We start from the raw sequence: 16,023 nt of genomic DNA, 5'->3' as shown, positions 1-16,023 counted from the left end.
GGAGACTGTCTCAAAAAAAAAAAAAAAAAAAAAGGAAGTTCAGGCTGGGTGCAGTTGCTCAAGCCTGTAATCCCAGTGCTTTGGGAGACCGAGGCAGGAGGGTGGCTTGAGGCCAGGAGTGTGAGATCAGCCTGGGTACCATAGTGAGACCATCTCTATCAAAAAATGAATTAAAAAATGAAAAACTTCAAAACCATATTGCAATGTGCTGAATATTCCCCCAACTGCTTGAAACGTAATCACCAATGTGATAGCATTAAGAGGTGGGACCTTTAGCAGGTGATTAAATCGTGAGTAAATGGGTGGATTAGTGAGTTTATTAAAGTGCTGGAAGGAACTAAACTTTCTACTCTCTCCTGCCTTCCACCAAATGAGGATGCAGCAAGAATGCCCTCATCAGACACTGAGTACTAGTACCTTGATCTTGGATTTCCAAATTTCCAGACCATAAGAAAATAAAATTCAGTGGGCGTAGTGGCTTCCGCCTGTAATCCCAACACTGGGAGGCTGAGGTGGGTGGATCACCTGAGGTCAGGAGTTCGAGACCAGCCTGGCCAACATGATGAAACCCTGTCTCTACTGAAAATACAAAAAAAATTAGCTGGGCGTGGTGGCGGGCGCCTGTAATCCCAGCTACTCGGGAGACTGAGGCAGGAGAATCGCTTGAACCCAGGAGGCGGAGGTTGTAGTGAGCCAGGATCGCGCCATTGCACTCCAGCCTGGGCAGTAAGACCAAAACTCCATCTCAGGGTAAAAAAAAGAAAAAGAAAAGAAATAAAATGCTGGCCAGGTGTGGTGGCTCATGCCTGTAATCCCAGCACTTTGGAAGGCTGAGGTGGGTGGATCACCTGAGATCAAGAGTTCGAGACCAGCCTTGCCAACATGGCAAAATCCCATCTCTACTAAAAATACAAAAATTAGCTGGGCATTGTGGTGGGCACCTGTAACCCCAGCTACTCAGGAGGCTGAGGCAGGAGAACCCAGGCTGAGGCTTGAACCTTGCAGGTGGAGGTTGCAGTAAGCTGAGATTGCACGACTATACTCCAGCCTTGGCGACATAGTGAGACTCCATCTCAAAAAAAAAAAAAAGAAAAGAAATACAATTCTGTTACTCATAAATTCCCCAGTCTGTAGTGTTTTGTTATAGCACCACAAACAGATTAAAATACTTTTACTATGAAAGCAATAAAATATTGCTGTTAGTTGGGAGGCTCAGGCGGGTGGATCACTTAAGGTCAAGAGAGAGACCATCCTGGCCAACATGGTGAAACCCTGTCTCTGCTAAAAATACAAAAATTGGCTGGGCCTGGTGGCATGTGCCTGTAGTCCCAGCTACTTGGGAGGCTGAGGTAGGAGAATCACTTGAACCCAGGAGGCAGAGGTTGCAGTGAGCCGAGATGACACCACTGCGCCCAGCCTGGCGACAGACCGAGACTCTGTCTCAAAAAAAAAAAAAAAAAAAAAATGCTGTTAGAAATTAAAGAAGGCCTAGTGGGCTAGATCATTCCCAGCACTTTGGGAGGCTGAGGTGGGAGAATCACTTGAAGCCAAAAGTTTAAGGCAAGCCTGGGCAACAAAGCAATATCCTATTCTCCATGAAAATAAAAATTAGCTGGGTTTCGGTGGCCCAGAATGGTAGAGTGCAGTGATGCAAGCGTAGCACACTGCAGCCTCGATTTCCTGGGCTCAATGGATCCTCACACCTCAGCCCACCAAGTAGCAGGGACTACAGGGCCATGCCACCATGCCTTGCTAATTTTTTTATTTTTTGTCGAGATAAGGTCTTGCTTTGTTGTCCAGGCTGGTCTTGAATTCCTGGGCTCAAGTGATCCTTCTGTCTTAGCTTCTCAAAGTGTTGAGATTACAGGCGTGAGCTACCATGCTGTGCCTCTCGTTGTAGTGGGTTTATAGATAAGCAAGGGGAGGAGGCTAGAATGATCCATGTGGCCATGGATTAGGGCTGGAGACACCAGTATGAACTCATGTTTATTTTAAAATAGATACACAGAGAAATATTTATGGATATGGGTATATACTCAAGTTAGTATAGATACATATATTTCCTTGTCTTATCAGCTGAGAGGGCCTAGAAGCAATAATGCCCCATAGCAAGCATACTTTGCCCCCGGGTCTTGGTTTATAATACCATTCTCCAGTAAAAGCAACCTGAGGTTCTTGGAGAAATGACTGATTTGGGCCGGTCACGGTCATGGCTTATGCCTATAATCCCAGCACTTTGGGAGGCCGAGGAGGGCGGATCACGAGGTCAGGAGTTCGAGACCAGCCTGACCAACATGGGGATTCTTCTGCCTCAGACTCCCGAGTATCTGGGACTACAGGTGTGTGCCACCACGCCTGGATAATTTTTATATTTTTTAGTAGAGACAGAGTTTCACCAGGTTTGCCAGGCTGGTCTTGAACTCGTGACCTCAGGTGATCCACCTGCCTCAGCCTCCCAAAGTGCTGGGATTACAGGTGTGAGCCACTGCACCCAGCTGGGGTAATTCTTTTCAACCTAGAATTCAATGTCCAATCATATCAGTCTAAAATTCTATTTCTTTCTTTTTTTCCCCCCCTCCAAGACGTAGTCTCGCTCTGTTGCCCAGGCTGGAGAGCAGTGGCATGATCTTGGCTCACTGCAGCCTCTGCCTTCCAGGATCAGGTGATTCTCCTGCCTCTTGATTTGATCAAAGCAAATTAAGAGAATAAACCATAATCTAGAAAAAAATGGGATTAACAGGGAAGAATGTGAAGAAATCCAGATTGCAATAGAAGAAAGGGTTGTTGTGGGGACTCTGTATTAGTTTCTTTCTTTCTTTCTTTCCAGATACCCTGTCTCTATAAAAAATAAAAATACAGCTGTTTCCTGAGTGAGATTTGGTTTTCAGTCCGGGCAAATGAAGACCATTTTGGGGTTAAAAGGGCTCTTTTTTCTCCATTCCTTGATATGGACCTGTGCTGGGGACTGGTCAACTATTCAAGTATAATGCACCCAGTTTTGGTTCTGTGCCAGGATTAAACCCATGATATTTCACAATTTGTATATGAACCCCGATGAAGTGTTTCTAGGAGGTGGTTGCTTTGTAACCTATGTTTTGCCAAATATCTACTATGAGTTTTTCTACCATCCTCGTGACTGTGGTATTGTAACTTAACCTCTCCAGGAAGTTCTGCTTAAAACTAAAATCAAGTGTATCTCAAGAGACTACTGTCCGATCTGAAATGCCTCTGTCGTGTGTTGTCCGCAATTAGAATCCTCTTTTAAATGTAGTTGAAATGAGAGATAAGGAAACTGACAATGTTACTAAATGAGAGATAGAGGTGAGGATACACATTGTGAATGAAGACATGGCAGTAACTTCTGCAACACAATCTTTTAAGATGTGACTGCTATACTCCCTTGTTCATCAAATGAGTACCCTTATTGCAAGAGAAGAAACTGTGCTATCCACTTTGATATTGAGAGGCAATTTGGAATCTCTGCTGGGATTGCTTAGGACTGAGGATTTAATGTACTATTTTGTGAAAATCTGAGAAGCAGGAAGGGGATTTAATGATCTCAACTGTTATCCATCTGAAAAACCTAACTTGTAATTTGAAATAAAATGGCAGGCTGCCTTCCAGTATTCCCTTTTTAAAGTAGGAACTGCCCCTGCTTTTAACTTTATGAAGTTTTATTTATGAATAAAGTTTGTACTACTAAAAATACAAAACACACGCACACACACGGTGGCTTAAAACAATGGAAATGTATTGTTTCACAGTTCTGGATGCTAGAAGTTGACATGGAGGTGCTGGTGGGGACATACTCTCTTGAAGCCTCTAGTGGAGAATCTGTTCCATGTCCTCTCCTAGCTTCTGGTGATGACCATTAATCCCTGACATTCCTTGGTTTGTAGACACATCACTGCAGTCTGCCTCCTCCTTCACGTGGTGCTATGGTTTAAGTGTTTGTCCACTCCCAAATTCATGTTGAAATTTAACTGCCATTGTAAGACTATTAAGAAGTGGGGCCTTTAAGAGGTGATTATAAATTGCCCACTCTTTGGTATCCTTTTATAGCATCATAAAATGAACTGAGACAGAAAACTGGTACTGGAGAATAGGGTGTTGCAGAAACAAACACCTGAAAATGTGAATTGGTGTTAGAACTGGGTAATGGGCAGAGACTGGAAGGGCTGCTGGGATTACAGGCGTGAACCACCACGCCTGGCTAATTTTTTGTACTTTTGGTAGAGAGAGAGTTTCACCATGTTGCCCAGGCTGGTCTTGAACTCCTGACCTCAAGTGATCCGCCTGCGTCGGTCTCCCAAAGCACTGGGATTACAGGCGTGAGCCACCGTGCCCGGCCTTTTAGTTTTTACATAGTCAGATTTTTAAAACGTTTTCCTGTATGATTTCTGTTTTATTATGTTTGGAAAGACCTCCTTAACTTCAAGAATTAACATTATCCCATATTTTCACTTTAACAAAATTCATTTTAAATTCTTAACTTTTTTATCGAACGGGTGTCTGTGCGTGCTGGCACGCGAACAAGGAGGCAGACAAGTAGCCTTATTCTTCTCCATGTGGCTAGGCAGTTGTGCCACCCTCATCACATAGTAAGTTTCCTAGACGACTCAAAGGAAAATAAGTTCAAAATAAATGGTAAAAGTTTTTCAGTAAAGGCGAACTCAGTACGCATGTCAGCCCCTGTGGGGTGAAAAGCCTCCCTTTCCAGGGCTGTCTTTGCCTGCGAACCCGGGAAAACCAGCGGAACGCAGGTGTGCGAGAGCCGGGAGCCGGACGAGCCCGGATACTGACGGCTGCACGGCAGCAGGGGAGCGGTTTGGCGGAGACACAGGGCCACCCAGAGGCCGTCGCGATGCTCCCCTCCTTGCAGGAATCGCTGGATGGAGATGAAAAGGAGCTAGAGAGTAGCGAGGAGGGAGGCTCAGCCGAGGAGCGGAGACTCGAGCCGCCGTCCAGCAGCCACTACTGTCTTTACAGCTACCGCGGAAGCAGGTGCTGGCGCCCAGCTCGGCCTGCCAGCCCGCCTGCCCCTGCGGCCCCGCCCCCGGCCCGCCGCCCGGCCTTGCACCCCACCCCCGGCCCGGCGGCCCGGCCGCTCCTAAAAGCCATCTTCTCCTCTCCCAGCCAAGGTCTCTGGCCTGAAGGGCGCTCCTTGCCTCACGCTGCTCTTCCCAGCCCCCATCGTGGACTTGTATGCCTGGCCCAACCATGCCTGTGCCCTTCATCTGCCCCTATATCATCCCAGCTCCTTACTCTGCGGCTGCCCTTTGTTTAGCGCAGTGCCCCGCACGCTCAATAATTTCAGTTCCCGTCCCCTCTCCTTTCTGTCATTATCTCCCCACTCCCCACTTTCTCCCATTTCTGTCACACACACCCCCGTCCCCACCCTCTGGTTTTCCTCTGTTCTTGCTTCCTCTTTTCCCTTCTCCTGAGTGACTTTCCTGGAACCTTCTTGGCCCTGTCAAGTTTGGTTTTTAAAGGAGTCTCCTTGAACCTTCTGGGTATTTAGCCTTTCCTCCATCCCTTAGGTGGCCTGGAGAGAGAAGGGGCTCTTGTCAGCACTGCTGTATGGGTTTTCCTTGTCATGAGGATAGGCAGTGCACTTCCACCTTGCAGCATTTTTAGTTGACTCCTTGCCTTACCCTGCTTGCAAGGCCCCCATACTCCTCTTGGTTTAGAGCCCACAATTGATAGCACTATTGGTTTTGTGGCTTGCAGATTGGCACAGCAACGAGGGGACAGTGATGACGGAAGCCCAAGTGGCACAAATGCAGAAACTCCCTCTGGTGATGATTTCAGGTAAAAAGAGCTTCACCGTAATTCATGCATGTGCTTTTATCTTCCCTGTATCTCTGGCCTGTGCATGTCAGTGGGTACTCTATTTCCACTGAGCTTTCCCTGAGTCAAACCATCAATTCCTCCTGTCCCCTAGGAACCTCATCCTGATTTCCTCATTGGCTGGTTCATTCAAGGCTGGGACAAACAAATCCACATACTTGTGCTTGGTGATTAGCTAGAAAGAAATCCTTTTTTTTTTTTCCCTTTAAATTGAGACCGGGTCTTGCTCTGCTGCCCAGGTTGGAGTGCAGTGGCATGATCTTGGCTCGCTGCAGCATCAACCTCCCCGGCCTCAGGTGATCCTCTCACTACAGCCTCCCCAGTATCTGGGACTACTGACCACCACGCCTGGCTAATTTTTGTATTTCTGATAGAGATGGGGTTTCGCCATGTTGCCCAATCTAGTCTTGAACTCCTGGACTGAAGTGATCTGCCCACTTCTGCCTCCCAAAGTGTTGGGATTACAGGCATGAGCCACCTTGCCCAGTCCTGAAATTTTGTTGTTGTTGTTGTTGTTTTTTGAGACAGTCTCCCTCTGTTGGCCAGGCTGGAGTGCAGTGGCATGATCTCGGCTCACTGCAAGCTCCGCCTCCCGGGTTCAGGCCATTCTTCTGCCTCAGCCTCCCGAGTAGCTGGGACTACCGGCACCCACCACCATGCCTGGCTAATTTTTTTGTATTTTTTTAGTAGAGACGGGTTTCACTGTGTTAGCCAGGATGATCTCAATCTCCTGACCTCGTGGTCCACCCACCTCAACCTCCCAAAGTGCTGGGATTATAGGCATGAGCCACTGCGCCCGGTCCCAGCCCTCAAAATTTTAAATCATCAATTATACCTCAATGAAGTTGAAAGATAAAAAAGATAAGAATGTGTGCAGGGATGTGATTATAATGACTGACCATGGAATTAAGGTGGAATAAGGAGGGAAATGAGATGAGAAACTTGAGAAACTGTGAAAAAGAGGTAGGGTCAGTGGATTGGGGGTTCCAGTGGAGTCACAGTACTGGAGAGAATGAGCTGGAAAAATAGGAATATTTTAAGCTATTTGATGAGGTAGATCATACTTAGTGACATACATTCCTAGGAGCTTCACCAATAGGATTTATAAGGACAGCTTTCCCCCGTCCTTAAAAGAGCCCCTGGCTTTGGTACCATTCTGTCTGACTTAATGGGTGTGAATACACTAGTCCACTGGTAAAGAATGTGTGTCTTTCATTTGTCAAGCCTCTCCTTGGCGGATACTAATCTACCATCTGAAGTGGAGCCAGAGCTGCGCAGTTTTATTGCTAAGCGTCTTTCAAAAGGTGCAGTCTTTGAAGGGCTGGGTAATGTTGCATCTGTGGAGCTGAAGTAAGTGCAAAATGTGCTGTGTCCTGAGTTTTTGTTTCTGAACTAAATATGAGAAGTGATGAGAAACTCCAAAAGATCAGCTCCTACTAGGCCTGCAGAATTTGTCTTTGTTCTCTGGCAGCCCGAGCACTGGGCCTCACACATAAACATTTGTGGAATGGAATTAATTGAATGGCAGAGACCCTGGCACGCAATTGCACTTTATTTAATTAGCTTATTTTTTTGAGACAAGGTCTTGCTTTGTTGCCCAAGCTGGAGTGCAGTGGCGTGATTACAGCTCACTGCAGCCTTGACCTCCTGGGCTTAAGCAATCCTCTCACCTCAGCCTCCCAAGTATCTGGGACTGCAGGCAGGCACTACTATGCCCAACTAATTTTTAAATTTTTTTTTTTTTTTTTTTTGGTAGAAATGGCATCCCACTATGTTGCCCAGACTAGTAAGTTTTGTACTTAGAAGAAAGAGTTGATTATTAAAACTAAATTTGTATACAGTTTCTAAAGTATTTTCACAAACTTTTGTAGTTTTCCTTACAAAGGGGAAATATAGCAGGTACTTTTATTTTCATTTTCAGATGAGGAAATAAACTCAGAGAAGTTTATGTAAGCTCAGGTCATGAGGCTGGTCAAATTGATGGAGTTCAGGCTTAAACATGAGCATTCTTAGTTGAATTCCAACTGTCTTTCCATTACACCTCTATTTTTTTTTTTTTTCTTTTTTTTAGACAGAGACTCATTCTGTTGCCCAGGCTGGAGTACAGTAGTCTGATCTTGGCTCACTGCAACCTCCACCTCCCTGGTTCAAGCAATTCTCCTGCCTCAGCATCCCGAATAGCTGGGATTACAGGCATGCACCACCACACCTGGCTACTTTTTATATTTTTAGTAGAGATGGGATTTCACCATGTTGGCCAGGCTGGTCTCATACTCCTGACCTCAGGTGATTCACTTGCCTTGGCCTCCCAAAGTGCTGGGATTACAGGTGTGAGCCACCACGTCCAGCCTCCATTACACCTCTTAATTATAGTTCAATTCAGGCCGTGAAGTTAGCATACAGGTTCCCTCAGGAGTTTGAGGCCACGTCCCAAGGATGAGGCCACCTTCAGGCACATCTGCCTGAAACATCAATTTGTAAAAGTTTGGGAGAGGGGAGAACATGCTTTTTTTTAAAATATAAATGTGGGTATGAACTAGAGTGAAATTTGTGTGAATTCTTCACGTAAGACAGGAGAATTCAAAGAAATTTCATGTATGGTAGTGGCTGCTTTAACTAAAGCCCTCCAGGGTACACATTCATTCTTCTTTGCTGCTACAAGCACACCAACAAGAAGTCTGGGAATCTCTGAGTTAGTGGGCAGTTTAATGGTGTTGCCAGATCAAGATGACCGAAATTCAGAGCAGTCCACAAAATTATAGATGCATGAGTAACCAAAATAATGCATTTTACATTTTCTTTCTTTTCTAGAATTCCAGGTTACCGAGTTGGTTGTTATTACTGCCTTTTCCAAAATGAAAAATTGCTTCCTGAAACAGTAACGACAGACTCTGAACATAACCCTTCAGAATATGTGGTCTGTTTTTTAGGAGGGTCTGAAAAAGGACTTGAGCTATATCCTTTCTTTGGTTTTTGAGAACATCAGGAAGAAAAACATGGGAAGGCAGGTGGAAGACTATTACTACCAACCTCCAAAAAGCTTTTCTACTCCTCTTGTATTTAGTTGAATTTCATACCTTCATGTGGCCATTTTGCCTTGGCTTGCTTGCATTTGCAGCTCACATTATTTGAGAGATTTTATATTTCTCGTTGAGAAACAAAATACTGTCTTCATTATTCATCCTTTATTGCTTCCTTAAGAACATACTTTCAGGCTTGAATTGGACAAGTACGTTCAAGGGCTGAAAAATAACATGAATTGTGAGGTAAGGTGACTGACTTAATGGTTTTTAAAGACTGAAATGGGGCCAGGCTCAGTGGCTCACACCTGTAATCCCAGCACTTCGGGAGGCCGAGGTGGGCAGATCGCAAGGTCAGAGACCAGCCTGGTCAATATGATGAAACCTCGACTCTACTAAAAATGGAAAAATTAGCCGGGCATGGTAGCGGGTGCCTGTAATCCCAGCTACTCAGGAGGCTGAGGCAGGCGGATCACTTGAACCCGGGAGGCAGAGGTTTCAGTGAGCCGAGATCGCACCACTGCACTCCAGCCTGAGCAACAGAGTGAGACTCCGTCTCAAAAGAATTAAAAAAATAAAATAAAGACTGAAATGATTAATATACTGTGATTGCTCTACTTGTCAAATCATATAGACACAAAGACACCTATATTCTAGAAACTTGCCACTTTGTGAGCTAGTAGAGAGGTGACTTTTTTTTTTTTTTTTTAAAGACAGGGTCTTGCTTTGTTGCCCAAGCTGCAGGGCAGTGGTGCGATCAGGCTCACTGCAGCCTCAGCCTCTTGGGGCTCAAGCAATCTTCTCGCCTCAGCCTCCCAAATAGCTGGGACTACAGGCAGATACCAACACTCCTGGTTAACTTTTGGTATTTTTTGTCGAGATGGGGGTCTCACTTTGTTGCCCAGGCTGGTCTAGGATTCCTGGCCTCAAGCAATCCTCCCAACGCAGCCACCCAAAGTGCTGAGATTACAGATGCAAGCCATTGTGCCTGGCCTATAGGTGGTTTCTTTTTCTTTTTTCTTTTCTTTTTCTTTTTTATTTTTTGAGATAGGGTCTCACTCTATCACCCAGGCTGGAGTGCAGTGGCACGATCATGGCTTACTGCAGCCTTTTCTGGGCTCCAGTGATCCTCCCACCTCAGCCTCCCAAGTAGCTGATACCACAGGCATGCACCACCATGCCCAGATAATTGTATTTTTGGTAGAGGTGGGGTTTTGCCATTTTGCCCAGCCTTGTCTTGAACTCCTGAGCTCAAGTAATCCACCTGCCTCAGCCTCCCAAAATGCTGGGATTACAGGTGTGAGCCACCACACCCAGCACAGGTGATTTTAAAGGGATACAGGGAACATAGTTCTGTAAGTGCTGAAAGTTTCACAAGACTACTTCTGATGTTTTGTATCTATGAAAAATTTGATCTAGCCGGGCGCGGTGGCTCATGCCTGTAATCCCAGCACTTTGGGAGGCTGAGGCGGGCGGATCACAAGGTCAGGAGATTGAGACCACGGTGAAACCCCGTCTCTACTAAAAATACAAAAAATTAGCCCGGGCGCGGTGGCGGTTGCCTGTAGTCCCAGCTACTTAGGAGGCTGAGGCAGGAGAATGGCGTGAACCCAGGAGGCGGAGCTTGCAGTGAGCTGAGATCGCGCCACTGCACTCCAGCCTGGGCGACGGAGCGAGACTCCGTCTCAAAAAAAAAAAAAAAGAAAGAAAAATTTGATCTATTCAATGGCATGTAGTAACATGCCTGGCGAGGAAGAGGATGTCCTTTTCCTGATTTCTAGGCATATAAGATTTGTGTTATGGTCAGAAGTAGTGGTCCATGCAGCCTCTGGCACAAAGACATGCTATGCAATAGTATGGCTGTTCTTGAACTCAACATCAAAGATTCTTAAAAACATTCTATTTTCATTAATTGATCTTTTATGAATTAGGCATATCCATATCAACTTATTCAAACCTTTGAAAAACTGGCTGGGTGTGGTGGCTCACACCTGTAATCTCAGCACTTTAAGAGGCTGAAGCGGGCAGATCACTTGAGCCCAGGAGTTCAAGACCAGCCTGAGCAACAAGGTGAAACCCCTTCTCTACAAAAAATACAAAAATTAGCCAGACATGGTGGCACGCACCTGTGGTCCTAGCTACTTGGGAAGCTGAGGTGGGAGGATCGCTTGAGCCTGGGAAGTTGAGGCTGCAGTAGCTATGATCGCACCACTGCACTCCAGCCTGGATGACAGAGTGACACCTTGTCCCAAAAAAGCAAACAAAAACTGCTTTCAGCTTGTAGCAGTTGTTAGTCATGACTCTCACAAATTTACAACCTATTATATATATAGTAGTAGTTTTACTTTTCACATACTTAGAAGATACTGCAGGAGAGAGGAAGGGATAGTGCAGGAGTGAGCAAGGGATGCAAGTCTAATAGAGCTGTTCTCCCAGACTAGAGCTCTTCCTGTGTGACACTGGTCTTTAGGGAGCAGCATAGCCTAGAAAGCCAGATGTGCTCATGGCAGCATGCCTGACATCTGAAGTGGGGTAGAGTGCTTTGATGAGTTACTTGTATCCTTCCCTGTTCACATTCTGAATACGAATGAATTCTGTATCTACATGCCTTTAGTCATTCAATAGGCACTTAATAAGCTCATACTATACATGTTTTAGACACTGTACCGCAAGTGCTGGGGAAATGAGGATTATTGAGTATCTCCATTGAGTGCACAGTATAGTGGGAGGACAGGGGCATGTGAATGCCCAACTCTTCCCTGTGAAGAAATAGCATGGAACCCTATTAATTCAGTCTCTTCATTTTATAGAATGGTGTGTTTTAAATAAATTCAGCACAGAATTAATCCTCACCCTGCCCAACAAGCCAGGAAAGATATATCGCAGTTTCTTTTTTTGAATTGGTGGTGTTAGCTTTAAAAAGGGAGGTATCTATCCTGGTCTTTTTTACCATCAAGGACATGATGAAGAAAATATGAAGTCCACTAAAGGGAAGGCTTCTATTAAAGCAAATGGCATTCTTTCTTGATTTAGGAAAGGGGCCTGGAGAGTCACAGAAAGTCCTATCTGAGCAGCTGGTTTGAGGATGTTGTATGCCCAATCCAAAGGGTTGTTCTTCTCTTTCAGGAAAAGCTTACCTTTCTGCTACATGCTGTAAGTACTGCCCAAACGAGAGCATTTCCTTAACTGAGAATCACTTTGGATCATTTAGAAACATACTGATTTTCTCCGAGTATGACTCCCATCCCTCCCCAAATATTGAAACTACGCTTGCTATCAAGATAGACCACACTTTATTTTCTCAGATCTAGAAAGTGATATTACTAAGGTAGAGTTGGATTTCAAATGCTAAGTCTTCCTAATAGGATAAAACATTTAAAAATAATTACTTTTCAAAGTCATCTGGGAAAGGTATAGTTTCCAAAACAATTTGAAAAGGTAAACAAAAATCCAAAATGATTTTGATTCTATAAAATGTTAATGAGCAGTGGCTGAACAAGGCTCTGGAGAGTTTGTGACCAGTGCCCGTCAATCGTTGTCCAGTGTGGTAGGGACTTATAGGGACATTTAGTCATGAGTAGCTGCTCAAGAAAAACTGGAATATATATACCAATCAGGTTTCATTTTTCTCTCATAGGCTTTGAGTTATACTCCTGTTGAAGTTAAAGAATCAGATGAAAAAACAAAGACAGACATTAACAGGTAAAGAACACAGTTTTTTCAAAGAGAAAAGATTTTCCACAGCAAGATTGACATCTATGTTTGTAAACTGCTCCTCCCATCCCTTCCCCACCAGCCTAGTGCAAAATAAATTTGTTTTCACCCTTCCGTCCTGCAATATTGTTTGTGGAAATGGACTTGTGTGTGTGGCAGGTTTCTGAGTGTGGCCAGTCTTCAAGGACTTATTCATGAAGGCACCATGACTTCTTTGTGCATGGCCATGACAGAGGAGCAACATAAGTCTGTGGTCATCGATTGCAGCAGCTCCCAGCCTCAGTTCTGCAATGCAGGTGAGCTACAACCTCTGAAGCAGCCTTCCTACATCTCTTGCGAGTCCCCATCTTTGCACTGAGAGCATATGATACAACCTTATTCTTCCTGCCTTGCGCAGTTTTACATGGTTATCTCAAACAATGAGAAACCACTTGCTGAAAACAATATAATTCTAGAAACATGGAAATCATGCTATGCCTAGCAATTCCATGCCTAGTACATAAAGAAATTCTAGTATGTGTACACAAGGAGACGAATTTTAAAATGTCCATAAAGGCATTATTTGAAAAAAGGAAGGAATTGGAAGCAATTTAAGTGTTTATCAACAGGAAAACTGATAAACTGCTATATTCATGCAATGGAATATAACAGAGCAGTGAAAATGAATGAACTAGAGCTACTTGTGTCAATATAGCTCTCAAACATACTATTTAGTGAAATAACCATAAAAGAAAAAATACATAAAAGTTTTAACATATGCAGAATAATGTAGATAAGGCTGGCACACACAAAGGTATATGGGAAAAGTTTAAAGACGTCTGTGGGAATGATCATGCTTTCTGATGGGAAAGGAAGGAGGATGTGATTGGGAAGGGGCATACAGGAGGCTTCAGCCATTTTGGTATTCCTTAGCCATGTGGTGAGCACACCATTTTTTTTAGGCCATTATACAAGTCTTAAATAATTAATTATAGATGTTTTATATATAAATAAATGGGTCAGGCGTGGTGGCTCACAGCTGTAATCCCAGCACTTTGGGAGGCTGAGGCAGGTGGATCGGAGGCCAGGAGTTCGAGACCAGCCTGGCCAATATTGTGAAACCCTGTCTGTACTAAAAATACAAAAAAATTAGCCAGGCATGGTGGCAGGCACCTGTAATCCCAGCTACTCAGGAGGCTGAGGCAGAAGAATCACTTAAATCCAGGAGGAGGAGGTTGCAGTGAGCCAAGATCATGCCATTGCACTCCAGCCTGGGCAACAAGAGCGAAACTCTGTCTGAAATAAATAAATAAAGCTTTGTAAAATTTCATTTTATTTAGTCTCTCTGAAATGTTTTATAGGAAGTAACCGGTTTTGTGAGGATTGGATGCAAGCTTTTTTAAATGGTGCTGAAGGAGGTAACCCTTTTCTTTTCCGACAAGTACTGGAGAACTTTAAACTAAAGGTAATTAGTTGGCTGTGTGCCAAGTCGCACATGAAATTTTTGTCTGAATTTTAATTAGTACCAGTGACAGAGTAACAAACTTGCTTTATAGCTGTGATGCTTGTTAATTAGGATGTTCTCAAAACTGGAATTATCAGAAGACACTTACTTTAGTTTTTGGTAGCTTCTGTATACATATCATTTCTAATAAATTGGGTTGAATGCTTGCTTATATTTAAGGAACATCAGTCTTGGTCACAATTTGCGACTTATCTTAGTTGCAAAGCACAAAAAAAGTGGTTCAGTGCCTAAGTTTTCAAAATTCTGTTGGGGGCTGGGTGCGGTGGCTCACGCCTGTAATCCCAGCACTTTGGGAGACCATGGCAGGTGGACTGCTTGAGGCCAGGAGTTCAAGACCAGCCTGGTCAACATGGCAAAACCCTGTCTCTACTAAAATTACAAAAATTAGCTGGGCATTGTGGCACCTGCCTGTTATCCCAGCTATGTCAGGAGGCTGAGGCATGAAAATTGCTTGAACCCAGGGGGCAGAGGTTGCAATGAGCCCAGATTATGCCACTGCACTCTGGCCTGGGTGACAGAGTGAGACTTTGTTTAAAAAAAAAAAAAAAAAAAAGAATTCTGATGGAGACTTGTTGTCACCTTATTTAGGAGTTTTGTTTGTTTTAAAGAGACAGAATATTACTCTCTCACTCAGGCTGGAGTGCAGTGGTGCAATAATGGCTCACTGCAGCCTTAACCTCCTGGGTTCAAGCAATCTTCCTGTCTCAGCCTCCTGAGTAGCTGAAACTACAGGTGTGCACCACCACACTCGGCTAATTATTTTATTTTTTGTAGAGATGGAATCTCGCTGTGTTGCCCAGGCTAGTCTCAAACTACCGGCCCTTAAGCAATCCTTTTGCCTGGGGCTCCCAAAGTGTTGGGATTACAGCCATGAGCCACCATGCTAGGCAGGAGATTATTTTAAAGTATTTTTACTTCGTATAAGAGATTTTCAGCTGGGCGTAGTGGCTCACGCCTGTAATTCCAACACTTTGGGAGGCTGAGGCGGGTGGATCACTTGAGGTCAGAAGTTTGAGACCAGCCTGGCCAACATGGTGAAACCCTGTCTCTACTAAAAATACAAAATTAGCCGGGTGTGGTGGCGCACACCTGTAGTCCCAGCTACTTCAGAGGCTGAGGCAGGAAAATCACTTGAACCCAGGAGGCGGAGTACAAACTCCAAGATCGAGCCATTGTACTCCAGCCTGGGCAACAAGAGCAAAACAAGAAAAAAACAGAGAGATTTTCTTCTACCAAGGGCAAAGCATACTGCACTGTAAATTTTGGAAATATGTAATATGAGAAGCAAACAATTCAGGAAGATATGTTGAGTTCTCAGCTGGATAGGAGTTATTTTTTTTAGCTTCATTATTATTTCACTTAACACATTTTTAACTGGGTAATCTTTTTCTAGGCCATACAAGACACAAACAATTTGAAGAGATTTATCCGACAGGCGGAAATGAATCATTATGCTTTGTTTAAATGTTACATGTTCCTAAAGAACTGTGGTAGCGGAGATATACTTTTGAAGATTGTTAAAGTGGAACATGAAGAAATGCCTGAAGCCAAAAATGTGGTAGCTGTCCTTGAAGAATTCATGAAAGAAGCTCTTGACCAAAGTTTTTAATCATATGTTTTCAGATAATTGTATGATCAAGTGATATATTTAAGTCTTAGTGTTTGAAATTGCAGTTATAATTGTTCATAGGATTGCTATTTAAGATGATTTGAAACTCAATCCAGATTTTCTTTTCGTATTTTACCAATTTAACTTAAACAAAAATCTGAGGAACATCTTCAAATGAGTCCTGGACAGATGCGTATGTGAGAGTTATGGAATTTTCTTCACTGAGTCCTAGACAGACGCTTATGTGAGAGTTGTGGAATTTTCTTCACTGAGTCCTGGACAGACGCTTATGTGAGAGTTGTGGAATTTTCTTCACTGAGTCCTGG

General features: G+C 44.1%; 2 protein-coding genes across 3 annotated transcripts in view; one reads left to right on the top strand and one right to left on the bottom strand.

Annotated features, from left to right (window-relative positions):
• The window catches only part of ZNF207 (zinc finger protein 207), a 71,710-nt gene that overhangs the window by 34,588 nt on the left and 21,099 nt on the right, over positions 1-16,023 (bottom strand). The gene's annotated exons all lie outside the window — the stretch shown is intronic.
• LOC105548690 (chromosome unknown open reading frame, human C17orf75) lies at positions 4,818-15,866 on the top strand. 2 transcript variants are annotated; one of them, XM_011992859.1, is made up of 10 exons: positions 4,818-5,004; positions 5,731-5,811; positions 7,075-7,200; positions 8,662-8,805; positions 9,059-9,116; positions 11,904-12,023; positions 12,508-12,572; positions 12,744-12,880; positions 13,925-14,028; positions 15,482-15,866. In XM_011992859.1, the coding sequence occupies exons 1-10, from the start codon at positions 4,865-4,867 to the stop codon at positions 15,695-15,697; spliced, it is 1,191 nt and encodes a 396-aa protein (XP_011848249.1). In that variant the 5' UTR covers positions 4,818-4,864; the 3' UTR covers positions 15,698-15,866. The 2 variants fall into 2 exon arrangements, with proteins under 2 accessions (XP_011848249.1, XP_011848250.1); XM_011992860.1 differs by having other exon boundaries at positions 9,059-9,121; positions 11,909-12,023.

Source organism: Mandrillus leucophaeus, unplaced genomic scaffold, assembly GCF_000951045.1.
Source record: "Mandrillus leucophaeus isolate KB7577 unplaced genomic scaffold, Mleu.le_1.0 Scaffold419, whole genome shotgun sequence".
In the NCBI taxonomy this organism is placed as follows: domain Eukaryota; kingdom Metazoa; phylum Chordata; class Mammalia; order Primates; family Cercopithecidae; genus Mandrillus; species Mandrillus leucophaeus.
This window is presented reverse-complemented; position numbering and strand designations above follow the sequence as displayed.

Bases quoted from the DNA above. Each gene is read 5' to 3' on its own strand.
- LOC105548690 (XM_011992859.1), top strand. From the start codon at position 4,865: ATGCTCCCCTCCTTGCAGGAATCGCTGGATGGAGATGAAAAGGAGCTA. The intron at 5,005-5,730 runs GTGCTGGCGCCC...TGTGGCTTGCAG, and splicing joins TACAGCTACCGCGGAAGCAG to ATTGGCACAGCAACGAGGGG. The intron at 12,881-13,924 runs GTGAGCTACAAC...AATGTTTTATAG, and splicing joins GCCTCAGTTCTGCAATGCAG to GAAGTAACCGGTTTTGTGAG.